The sequence below is a fragment of the Ranitomeya variabilis genome, chromosome 2 (assembly GCF_051348905.1).
Source record: "Ranitomeya variabilis isolate aRanVar5 chromosome 2, aRanVar5.hap1, whole genome shotgun sequence".
Classification (NCBI taxonomy): Eukaryota; Metazoa; Chordata; class Amphibia; order Anura; family Dendrobatidae; genus Ranitomeya; species Ranitomeya variabilis.
Window position 1 is genome coordinate 651,113,055 of NC_135233.1, and position 13,787 is coordinate 651,126,841.

Here is a 13,787-nt window from a genome sequence, read left to right on the forward strand (position 1 = left end):
CTGCTCATCAGGACTCTTACTCCCAGGAAATCCAACACAGGAACCACACAGGAACCATGTGACCCACACCCTGGTCACATTATATACCCTTAACCACTTCCCTGGGTGGGAGTGTGGATGTGTGGCTAGTTTGTCCCACCCATCTCACATAACTGGCCTAGTAAGTCTCCCTTATTAACTATACACACTCTTGAGGGACTACAGGTCCCAGAACAACAACATTACATCAGACTTACCATGCAGACTACCTCTGCGACACATATCGGCCATTCACAACACTGCCAGTCACTGTTTCACCACCATTATAACAACAGATATGCCTCCATGCATATCCCAAGGAGCACACACAGCGCCCCCTAGCTGCCACAGGGGTCACTGCATCACAATAGATAGATAGATAGATATAGCTATAGTAGTCCAAAAAAGGAAGCAGCACACTACTGTCTGTGAATAAGGTGCTATTTTATTTAGCCCATGATGGCGACATTTTGGTTCAGTGTAGTGAATCTTTTTCAAGCAGATCTATCGATACATAGATATATATATATAGATAGCTAGATAGATATATTGATAGATAGATAATAGATAGATATATCAACAGATATGATAGATAGATAGATAGATAGATAGATAGATAGATAAAAGATAGATAATAGAAAGATAGATATATGATAGCTAGATAGATAGATAGATAGATAGATAATAGAAAGATCATAGATGACAGATATATAATAGCTAGATAATAGATGATATATAGATAGATAATAGATAGATAGATATATAATAGATAGATAGATAGATAGATAGATAGATAGATAGATAGATAGATAGATATAGTAGTCCAAAAAAGGAAGCAGCAAACTACTGCAGGGCCGGCTCCAGGTTTTTGAGGGCCCCGGGCGAAAAAGTCTCAGTGGCCCCCCCCTTTAACACATACCACGATTCATGATGCACAGATACAGCAGAGAAATATAGCACAGCCACGTAGCGTATAACACAGCCCACGTAGTATATAACACAGCCCCACGTAGCATATAGCACAGACATGTAGCATATAACACAGCCCACGTAGTATATAACACAGCCCATGTAGCATATAGCACAGCAACATAGCATATAACACAGCCACGTAGTATATTGCATTGCACAGCCCATGTAGCATATAACACAGCCCACGGTGTATATAGCACAGCCATGTAGTACCTAACACAGCCCATGTAGTATATAACACAGCCCACCTAGTATATAACACAGCCCACATAGTATATAACACAGCCCACGTAGTATATCACACAGCCCACGTAGTATATCACACAGCCATGTTGTATATAGCACAGCCACGCAGTATATAACACAGCCCAAGTAGTATATAACACACAGCCACATAGTATATAGCACAGCCCACGTAGTATATAACACACAGCCATGTAGTATATCACACAGCCACGTTGTATATAGCACAGCCACGCAGTATATAACACAGCCCAAGTAGTATATAACACACAGTCCACGTAGTATATAACACACAGCCCATGCAGTATATAACATACAGCCCAGGTAGTATATAACACAGCCACGTAGTATAACATAATCCAAGTGGAAGACACCCTCATTCACTGCTTCAGTTCACCGTCACACCGTTGTCCTAGTTGTGGACAGAGGGTGCGTGCACATCCGTGCACCTGACTGATGCTCGTCTTGCTTGGCGCTGGACCTGGCCGTTGCCCCCGTTGTGAACAGAGGGTGCACTGTCCGTGCACCTGACTGCTGCTCGTCTTGCTTGGCGCTGGACCTGGAGTGGACAGTGGACGAGCTCTTAGGATGACGAGCTCTCACCCGGCCGGAAGTGATTACACAGATGACCGGTGGCCGGCGGAAGTGACTCGTATCCATGGTGACGGGCCTGACGGCGGTGACGGTGAGTATTCCTGCAGCTGTGCAGGAGCTCTGTGCGGCTTGCTGCCGGGTGGGGATGAAGGATGTGCTCCGCCTCGGCGCCTCCGAGTCCTGGCTGGCTGGGAGTTGACTGTCACACACAGACACAGCACAGGGATGTAGTCCGGCTGCGGGGCCCCCCAGGAGCACATCAGTGTGTGTGTGTAATGTGCTGTTACTACCGTAAATAGGCCCCCCGTCTCACCGGGGCCCCGGCACTTGCCCGGGTGCGCCGGGTGCTGACGCCGGCTCTGCACTACTGTCTGTGAATATGGAGCTATTTTATTTAGCCCATCGTGGCGACGTTTTGGTTCAGTGTAGTGAACCTTTTTCAAGCAGATCTATCGATAGATAGATATATCTATAGATAGCTAGATAGATACATTGATAGATAATAGATAGATATATCAACAGATATGATAGATAGATGATTGATAGATAATAGATAGATAGATAGATAGATAGATATGGGATAGATAGATAGATAGATAGATAGATAGATAGATAGATAGATAGATAGATATGGGATAGATAGATAGATAGATAAATACCAAGCCTGTTGTGTAGTAAAAAACATAATAAAATGGTACATAAAGAGTTGTGCCGGGACCACACATGTGAGAAACTCGGACGAGTCTCGCATCTTAATACCCGGTACTGCTGCTGGCACTCGGGAGCGGAGCGTGCTGTTGCATGTATTTCTATGCAGCCGCACTCTCTGCTCCCGAGTGATGGCGGCAGTGCCGGGTATTAAGATGCGAGACTCGTCCGAGTTTCTCACATGTGTGATCCCGGCCTTAAATAAAGACACACACGAAATCTGCATTAGGCCGGGGTCACCGTTGCAATAAACTCGCACGAGTCTCGCTCTTCAATATTCGGCACTGCCGCCGGCACTCGGGACCGGAGTGTGTGGCCGCATGTATTTCTATGCAGCTGAACGCCCCGGTCCGAGTGCCGGCGGCAGTGCCGGGTACTGAGGTGCGAGACTCGTGCAAGTTTCTTGCAAATGTGACCCTGGCCTTAAATTCAATATCTGTTTAATTTTAAAAAAAAATTAAAAAATGGTGTGGGCTCCCGCTCAATTTTCTCCACCAGAAAGAGAAAGCCAGCGACTGGGGGACCGATGTTTGTAGCCTGGGAAGGGGTTAATACCCATGGAGCTCCCCAGGCTATGAATATCAGCCCACAGCTGTATACTTAGCCTTTACTGGTTATTAAAATAGGGGGCCCCCAAAAAAATGACGTGATGTCCCCTTATAATTTACAGCCAGAAGGGCTATGCAGACAGCTGCGGGCTGATATTCATAGCCTAGAGAGGGGCCATGGATATTGCCCCCCAGCTACAAATAGCAGCTCCCAGCCACCCCAGAAATGGCGCATCTGTAAGATGCTTCAATTCTGGCATTTACCCTCTCTTGTCCCACTGCCCTGTAGTGGTGGCATATGGGGTAATAAGGGGTTAATGTCACCTTTGTAAGGTGTCATTAAGCCGGCTTAGTAATGGAGATGTGTCAATAAAATACCTACCATTACTAATCATATAGTTGGTAATGGGTTAATAAAACACACACACATGTAGAATAAAGTATTTTAATGAAATAAAACACCACACATCTTTATTGTACGCTCATTCCTGCGACGCCCTCGATAACCTGCAAAAAAATAAAAAATAATAAACCAACAGTATACTCCCTGTTCCGATGCAGTCCATTTAATAACGAGTGTCCCACAACGAGTCCAGCTCTGCTACATCTGGATGCCTGACTTCCAGACATAGCAGAGCTTGTAGACAACCACCGGAGATAACTCTCCAGCCATCACCTAAAGTCTAGAGGTCGCGGTCAGCTGACCATGAGAGCTAGCCTAGTGACCTGAGATAACCCCCAGTCACATGCACGGCAGTTCTCACGGTAAGCTAAGTTATCGCTAGAAGTGCAGTGGACGCGGACTTCCAGCGGTGTGACAGGTAAGAGATTATGTAAATTAGTAGACATGCGTAGTAAGCTGCATTTACGCAGTTACTACACATGTGACTAATCATTAGATGCGGATTTACTGCATCTAATGGTAGTCTATGGGAAATTTACAGTGCTGTGACAGCGTTCTGAAAAGACGCGCCGCATGTCCGTTTACGCTGGTCTGCCGCCTGCGTCTTTTAATGCATAGTGGAGCCGGGATTTCAAGAAATCCCCTCCACTATGCTGTAACATCTGGATGCTGCGTGTTTAAGGTTGCGGCTCTACACAGCATCAAGCACGCAGTGTTTCATGACCGTGGAAACATACCCTAAGAGTGCTCATATACTTACAATAAGACCCATGAGAAGAGGACTGGGCAGTTGAAGTTAGTCATATTCACCTTTCTCAATGACTGTGAAAAACCTATGTAAACCTCTTTAGTTGTCTTCTTTAGTTCTATGCAGAACTAAAGAGGAAATTACACTTTTAGGTTGTCCAGCGCTGCCCTCTTAGGCTACGTTCACATTTGCGGTCAGCGCCGCAGCGTCGGGAGCCGCAGCGGCGCCGCATGCGTCATGCGCCTCTATATTTAACATGGGGGCGCATGGACATGCGTTGTGCTGCGTTTTGCGCCGCATGGCCGCAAGCGTTGGACGCAAGAAACGCATCAAGTTGCATTTTTTTTGCGTCCAACTTTCGGCCAAAAACGACGCATGCGGCGCAAAACGCAGGGTTTTAGCGTGCGTTTTGCCACGTTTTTGTTTGCGTTGTGCGCTGCGGCGCCGACGCTGCGGCGCACAACGCAAATGTGAACGTAGCCTTAAAGGGATGTGAAAGGAGTGAGGGAGGGCAGCAAATACTAGGAATGTAATGACATGAACCAAAAACAACACCTCATTTGTGTTTTTGCAGTTACATTTTTGGAGCAAAATTGATACAATGTACCATGTATAGTGCAAGGTTAAAGGGGAAATGCAAAAGTAAATCCCTGTATTATAACAATGTACAAGTTTTGTATATAGTTTCTATTTCTCTTTTGATATAAAAATACATTTCTATTTAATCACTGTTATCACACGTGTCAGTTATTATCTGCAATGTTCCTCACAATCTACTTTCCATGTCTCCTTGTTTACTAATGTCGATTTCACTGATGCTTGTCATTTTAATCTTGACATAGTGCCGGATGTCAGCTGTAATAATCAGCTGACACCTGGCGGCGATCGGTCGCACTCCCCCCGTGAGTGCGGCCGATCGCCTAGGACTTACTATCCCGTCCCTGGGAATTAAGTTCCAGGTCACCTTGATGGGATAGTACGTCATATGGGATTAAGGGGTTAACCTCGATAGAGGAAAGCAAGATTTGCTACAAGACCAATATTTCTAATGATACTGGTGGCCTGGTCGGGTAAGTGATGGAGTGACCGGCTTTGTGCTCCATCACAACTCTTAACAGTATGGGTATCTTGAGAACACCGATTCGGTTAACAACGTTGCAGACAAGGCGGCCCACAACAAGGCAGGCCCTTCTGGCATTTGCCAGAATTGCCAGATGGCCAGTCCAGCCCTGTGTATCACTATTGAAGACAAATCTATCCACACTCACGTTGTCTGTGGTGTTCAGTGCATAATATATAGAGATCATTGTACCTTTCATTCTGCACTTGGTCATAATTCCATTGCAGATCTTAATTTCACTTCAATCCTGGTTCATTTTCGGAAATAATTAGGAGACGCTTATATGAAAGTTTTTTTTTATTATCATAAAATGGACCATAATTTTCAAACCTCTGACAATTTGTGTGCTGGATTTTGCTTATGTTCTTATGTTCATTTGTATACAGGCAGGTCCAGACATTACATGTAGAATATGTATACTTGTCCATTTTAGTTAGTTTTTACGGCATTAGGTAAAGAGGAACGTCAATGATACTTCTTACATTTCCCAGGTACAAAAATTGAACAGTGTTCAGTAAAAGATCCCCTAATGTCTACAGGCAATAACTAATATTATAACCCATTTTATTAATTGATTTTAAGAAGAAATCAATTGAACCAGTCTTAGGATGCCTAGGGCAGTTTAGAATAATTTGTGCACTGTACGAATTTTAATAGCACTGCCCGAGAGATGAACTCTAGTGACCGATACTTAACAGAATTTCTTGCTTTTTTAGTGCTTGAAAGGAAATGTGGATCAATGCAGTTAATGTAGAATATGCTATTCTTGTTATAAAAGTGGCAGGAATTCGCACTGAATATCAGGCTTTCTCCTGTGCTGCAAGTTTTATGAGAACAATATATTCCGTTGTAATAGAAAAAGTGGGATTCGTACTTGATAACACTATCAGCCCTCTGACTATGTTATTTCATTTCCTCTGACAAACAATACCAAGTTTGTTTTTTGCTTTTTCACTTTTTAGTTTATCGTTACATTTTAGGAAGCATTTCAAAACATATTGTGCCTTAAGGTCCTTCTGTTAAAGGGGTTTTCTGGGAGTTACAAAAAAAGTCCCATAACTGCAGAAAAAACATGTTTCCTATAAAAATGAAGGAGTAAATTACCTTCTGATTTAACATTTTGCCCAGCCATGGTTTATTTTACAATGTGCCAAGTTGTTTTTTTTTTCATTTTACCTCCTTTCTAGGATTGTTTCGGAATACAACACACATGAGCAGTCCTCGTACTCACTGAAAGATCTGGACTCACTGAGAATGGATTGGCGCTACAGTAGTACCACCATGGTGACCACAAATTTGTCTTCAAAACAGCATCAGTTCTTCCATGTACACTTGCACAAAGTTTTTGAAGGAACTCGGTATGGAGGTTTTTCTTCAAGAACTAACAATAGATCATCTGTGGATGTAGGCATCTGTCTCCTCATGTAATGCCAGACAGACTCGATACTGAGATCAGGGCTCTGTCGAGGCCGTATCATCACTTCATGCTGAAGATAGCTCTTAATGACCTATTGCTGTATGTTTGGGGCCATTGTCCTGTTGAAGTTTACATTTGGAGCCAATCAAATGCCTTCCGGATACTACTGCAGGATGTAAAAGTATTTGTATTTTCTGCATTTGGACAAAATTAATCTTGGCCAAATTACCAATTCCATTGGCTGAAAGCACCAAACTTGCAGGGAATCTTCACCATGCTTCACTTTTCCTCATAGACACTCATTATTGTACATTCTGTGGCAATCAGACATTTCATATTTTGACCTGCTTCCAGTTTTCTGTGCTAGTTCCTATGTTTTCATGTATACTTGAGTCACTTGGCCTTGTTTCCATGTCAACAGTATAGATTTTAGTCACAATTCTTTCATAAAGATCACTTTTTGCCAGACTTCTCGGAACAGTAGAGGGGTGTGTCTTGGTCCCAGTAGTTGCCCCCAGTTCTGAGCTGATGGCACTACTGGACATCTTTTGATTTCCACGGGAAGTAGGCATAATAATTTTTTATCTGCTACACTAAGTTTCAATGATTCTATCTATGGTCCTCAACGTTGCCCATTTCTTTGTGTCCTCAATGCTGAGAAATACATGCAGATACTTAGCATCATACAATATTATGAGGGAGCCTTATCATTAGCTCCAAATTTAGTCTACAGCAGGACAATGACCTCAAACATACCTATAATGTCAATAAGAACTATTTTCAGCATGAAGAACAAAGAGTCTTGGAAGTGATGATATGGCCCCCACAAAACCCTGATCTGAACATCATCGAGTTTGTGTGGTATTACACGAAGAATCAGAAGGATTTACACAAGCCAACATCCACAAAGATTTGTGGTTACTGCTCCAAGATGTTTGGAACAACCTCTCTGCTCAGGATGCTGTTTGGTAAGCAAAGGTTGGTCACACCAATTTTGATTTGATTTAGTTTTCTCTTTTGTTTGTTCAATTTGCATTATGCTCATTGATAAAAATAAACTATTAACGCTTCTATTTTTAAAAACATTCTGTCTTTTCACTATACTTTTGGTCTAGTACTTTGGGCAGCAGACACGGTAGCGTGGAACTTGACGAGATGCAACTTTAGACTTAGTGTATTTTAATAAAAAATAAACTAAAAATTATAAAAAAAATACAACATTGATGATGTATTGAATGTACTTATAAAGAGGTTTAACTGGGGTTGGGGCATGTGGGCCACATACCCCGATGTAGCCCACCTTCCTGCCATGAGGAAAGACTAGCATCTCACTTCACGAGGAAGTCTGAGACAGCTGACTTGGAGTAGAGGTAAAAGGCTAACACCATAGGGGAAAGTGTGAGGGTGCAGTATGTGGGAAAGTATGCAGAGGAAGGAAAGTGTGAATAGTTGGGACAGTATGGAGACTGGACTGTATATGGGGACACAGTGTGAGGGAACAGTATGAAGAGGGGGTCCATTTTCTAAAGGAGACAGTGTGGTGTAGACACTAAAAATAGGAACTATGTGCTGATTATAGATTATAAGGGTGGACACTGTGGCAGTTATAACTAATGGGGATGGACAGTGCAGTGGTGATAGCTAATAAGTGCGGACAGTTTGGCAGTTGTAGCTACTAAGGGCGGCGGTTATAATTCAGAAGAGTTAACAGTGTGGTGGTTATAGTTCTAAGAGGGCCAGTGTGGTGGATGTCGTTTATAAGAGGAGATGGTGTGGAGGCATTTTTTTTATAGGAAAGTACAGTATTGAAGCCATGAACCATAATAGGGACAGAATGGGGGTCATATTTGGGCATATTTTGTGCTATTATCTATTCAAGGCAGATGTTTTTATCCAGGAACAATATAGTAACACTTTTTTAAGGCTTTTTAAGGCCACTGTGCGTGGGTGTGCTACAAAAGTGGAAGTCTGCAGAATAGAGCTGTGGATGTAAAAAGTCATCACTGTGTCTGGACAAAGGAAGAAAACTACTACCTATAAGGTGCGGGGGAGGGGAAATATTTAATTGTCATACTGACTATGTCTCATTACTACTCTGTGGTTTCTGTCAGTGGAGAGAAGCTGCAGCTTTTCATTCTATTATTATAATAACACTGTTTTTTAAGGCCACCATGCTGATAGGGAGACCTATAAGGTGCCAGGGTGTAAATATTTGATTGTCATACTGACAGCATCTCATTACTACTGTAGTTTCAAGTATCAAGATATCATTTAATTCAACTTTCTTTTACCTACATTCCTATATAGATGGCTTTTGAGGGTTTATCCTACTGAGAGATTCCTTTTAAAGACATGCTGGGAGTTGTATCTTCATGTGATCCAATTGTATGTGGGGATGACATGATATTGCAATTGATCGCTGTACTAAGCTTGGTGATTTATTCATGTACTAATGGTGGTTCTTGTAGTTAATTTATGTATGAATATTGGTTCTGGTTTAGTATTCAGGTACTGATAATTGTTCCAGTGATGTATTTATGTTCTCCTGCTATGGCTGGGGTCACACTTGCGAGTGCAATGAGAGAAACTCGCATCAATACCCAGCACTGCCACCGGCACTCGGGACCTGAGTGTTCGGCTTCATAGAAAAACATGCAGCCGCACACTCCGGTCCCGAGTGCTGGCGGCAGTGCTGGGTATTGATATGAGAGACTCACGTGAGTTTCTTGCATTGCACTTGCAAGTGTGACCCCGGCCTATGACAGAATTACTGTGTGGTTCAATCAGGGATACACAGTAGGTATAGTATATCTTGACTTTAGTAAAGCATTTGACAAAGTATCTCACACCATCCATGAAGAAATGACAAAGTATGGAATGGACAAGGCAATTGTTATGTGGTTTCATAACTGGCTTAGTGATCAGACTCAAAGAGTGGTCATAAATGGCTGCACATCCAGATGGAAGAATGGCTCTGTCCTTGGCTATTTGTTGCTCAATATCTTTATCAATTATTTAGATGAAGGAATTTAGGGTAAACTGATTAAATTTGGTAATGGAACAAAGCTAGGAGGGATAGCTACTACTAGAGAAGAGAGAGAGAGAGGATTTAAAAAGACAGCTAACGGAATGTTTTTTAATGGAGAAATGCAAAGTCCTACATCCAGGGAAGAAAACTGAAAAAAAACATATACAGAATGGGAGGAATAGGATTAAGAAACAGCAAATGTGAAAAAGACTTGGTTATACTAATAGATCACAGCCTGAACATGAGTCAACAGTGTGATGCAGCAGCAAAAAATCCAAACACAATTCTGGGTTGCATTATCAGAAGCATATGTGTCATGATTCCCAATGGCAGGGAAACATCAAAACACAAAGATAACGGACGAGCTCTGGGTGATGGAATCTCGAGCTGACCGTGAGCTAAATCTACCACACAACTAATAGTAGCCAGGGAGCATACCTGATTAACCCTAGATGCCACGCGCCAGCCGGAGGACTAACTACCCCTGGTAGAGGAAGGAACAGACCTGGCTTACCTCTAGGGAAATACCCCAAAAGATGATAGCAGCCCCCCACATGTAATGACGGTGAGTTTAGAGGAAAAGACATACACAGTATGAAGGTAGATTTAGCAAAGAGAGGTCCACTTACTAGATAGCAGAAGGATACAAAAGAGGACTTCACGGTCAACTGAAAACCCTATCAAAAAACCATCCTGAAATTACTTTAAGACTCCTGTGTCAACTCATGACACAGGAGTGGCAATTTCAGCCCACAAGAGCTTCCAGCTACAGAGAATAACAAAACTGCAAACTGGACAAAAGATACAAAACAAAAGGACAAAGTCCACTTAGCTGATCAGCAGACTAGTAGCAGGAACATGCAACCGAAGGCTCTGGTTACAATGATGACCGGCAAGGAAATGACTGGAGAGCAAGGCTAAATAGGAAACTCCCAAACACTGATGGGAGCAGGTGAACTGAGACAGCAAAGACACACAAGTCACCAGTACCACCAGCAACCACCAGGGGAGCCCAAAAGCGGATTCACAACACATATGGTCTAGATCATGTGAAGAAATTAGCCCCCCCCAAAAAAAAAAAAAAAAAATCCTCTTTGGCCAGGCCTCATCTGGAATATTGTGTACAGTTCTGGACACCACATTTTCAAAAAGACATAAAAAACTAGAGCATGTTCAGAGAAGAAAGACCAGAATGGTGACCGGTCTGCAAACAATGTCCTATGAGGAACGGTTAGAGGATTTGGGAATGTTTAGCTTGCAAAGAGAAGACTGAGAGGAGACTTAATAGCTGTCTACAAATATCTTAAGGGCTGTCCAACTGTAGAGGGATCATCTTTATTCTCATTTGCACAAGGAAAGACTAGAAGCAATGGGATGAAACTTAATGGGGGGAGACAGATTAGATATTAGAAAAAACTTTTTGACAGTGAGAATGATCAATGGAGGGAGCAGGCTGCCACAAAAGAAGGTGAGTTCTCCTTGAATGGAAGTCTTCAAACAGAGGCTGTGCAGACATATGTCTGGTAATATTTAGTGAATCCTGCATTGAGCAGGGGGTTGGACCAGATGACCCAGGAGGTCCCTTCCAACTCTACCATTTTATCATTTTATGATGATGGCTCTGGTTCTGTATTCATGTACTGATGGTGGTTTTGCTTCAGTATACATATACTGATGGTAGTTCTGGTGCTCTATTCACGTACTGATGGTGGTTCTGGTGCTGTTTTCCTCTACTATTATTGGTTCTGATCCTGTACCCATATAGTAATCCGTAACTTGTCAGAAAACAAAATACATGGCTATGGCAATAAAGTACTGTGCTGTTGACAACTTAAGGATTACTACATCTCTATTTAAGTTAGTAGCATTCATTTTAACATTAAGTACTGTATCATGCCAAATCCTAACATTGTGTGATAATTTCACTGTCAGGATTCAGCTATGCATCAGATGACCACTCATATGCGATTTTCATGCTTAGTTTCACATGCCAGCTAATTGATTCTCTTCCAGCTTCTCTCAAGCAGGAGCTGTAGTTCTTCACTGTACTATGAGATAATTAAGAAAAGAAGCCAGTCGCCACGTGACTGTAAGCATGCAAATCACATGAACATTCACATGATGACTGCCGAAACAGCTTCAGCTGCGTATAAGAGGGGACACCAAACTGAATTTCTGTCCTGTGTGCAGTTTTACATCTGGCTTAAACTTAAAGAGCTTGAACACCTCATATATACTCAGTTGCAACAACAATAAACAATTTCCCTGTATAACCATATCATGCTACTTTTCCTACCTTCCACAAAGCCAATGACCACTCACTGAGAAAGTAAATATTCACTGGCGGTTTTCTTTTCAGATTTCAGTTGTCTCATATCTTGTAGTTCTTATCTAAGTTCTGAAGTAGTTTATATAATGAGTTATTTTGGCAGAGAGGAAAGCTCTTCCTGGTCGTTTTGAGGATTCGAAGTAGATCTGGTCTTATTTTTTTTTGCTCTCCACTTCAAGTAGATGTTTGAACTGCACTGAAGAATGATGGATAACTTTGAAATCGACTAAGGTTTAGTGTCCAGGTTTATTTCTAAGCCTTCAGTTTATTTGTTAATGTTACCCTTTTTTTATAAGCATTGCAGTCTGCTCTTGGAGAGAACACTGGTGGGTGACAGATTATAATGATGAAAGTAAATATACATTATTATTTATGGTATTGTGCAATACATGTTTAATATTTGATATCGGATAGCCTGACTTAGACACATATTGTGCAGATGTTCAGCTTTCTCCTCTACCCTGGTTTATTGTCTGTGTTCCATTCTCGAAATCACTTACCATAGATGTAATTTTCCTCCCATCGTTTACAGAAATATGCTTTTTAAAACATTTTGGCACTATTCCAGAGGACGACAGAAGAAATGCCATATATGAAAAAAAAAACCCTCAGCAATTTGGATGAGAAGTTTTGAAAAAGCAAAGTTAGGATGTGTCTAATTTCCCCGGAGATGGTATATATCACCTACAGCTTGCCTTCTATGCGCTCCTCGTAGTAGAGTAAAGCTTGGCATACGTTTTCGACATGGATTTCCATAAATTTGAAACCATCTGGTATGATAGTTTACTCAAGTTTTTGCGATTAACCGTAATTGAAGCTCTCTGAAAGAATCCGAGACATTAAACATTAAGAAGCGTAAAACCATTATAATACACTTGATTTAGCGTAAATGTGAAATTATGATTTACACGTGCCGTTATTAGAAATGGTTTCTTCTTGTTTGTTTGTAAATAGAAGAATAGAATATTTTACTTTGCATCGTAACGTTTAAATCAGGTACATGTTCAGGGCAGCGATAGCGCTCTCATTACAACTCTCAGAATGTTACACAGTTTCTACTCTCACTCCTGTGCAAACAGGCTTTTAACCCCTTAACACCCAATGATGTTGAGTGTCCGTCGCTGGGTGCCTCCCCCTGTTTGGTGCGTGCTCCGGCAATGAGCCCACACCTTTTCCAGCACATTACAGCTGATCTGATCAGCTGACATGTACCCCTAACAGTCTCTGATGGAATTACGATCCACCCGCGGCTGTTAACACATTAAATGCCGCTGTCAATCTCTGACAGCAGCATTTAATGTGCATGCGCCGGAAGCGCAGCGCAAACCACACCCTTTGGCCCCCGAGTCACATGACAAAGGGTCGCCAGTGGGTTGGCATGACAACCCGGAGTCTGCAGGAGACCCCTGTGGTTGTCATAGCAAGATTGCTATGAGCACCACCCAGCGGTCGGCGCTCATAGCAAGTGAACATTTCTGCTACACAGTGCAGGGCTGAAGCCCTGATCTTTGTAGCACAAGATATCTGATGATCACAGCTTTTAGTCTCCCATGGAGAATATTGAAGCTAGTGAAAAGAGAAAAAAAATGTCACCACACTTTGAATTTTTGTCTCATTTTCCAGTACACTATATGGCAAAACCAATGGTTTCGTTCAAAA

At 42.2% G+C, this 13,787-nt stretch overlaps 1 protein-coding gene across 3 annotated transcripts in view; it reads left to right on the plus strand.

The window, feature by feature from the left end:
• PACRG (parkin coregulated) overlaps positions 1–13,787 on the plus strand; it is a 776,241-nt gene that overhangs the window by 534,989 nt on the left and 227,465 nt on the right. Inside the window, exon 5 of one of the 3 annotated variants that reach the window (XM_077292804.1) lies at positions 6,542–6,642. The exons of the other annotated variants lie outside the window; for them this stretch is intronic. Coding sequence (XP_077148919.1) covers positions 6,542–6,588 — 47 coding nt within the window. The 3' untranslated portion in view covers positions 6,589–6,642. Of the gene's footprint in view, positions 1–6,541; positions 6,643–13,787 lie in introns of those variants that run through there. 3 annotated transcript variants of the gene reach the window in all.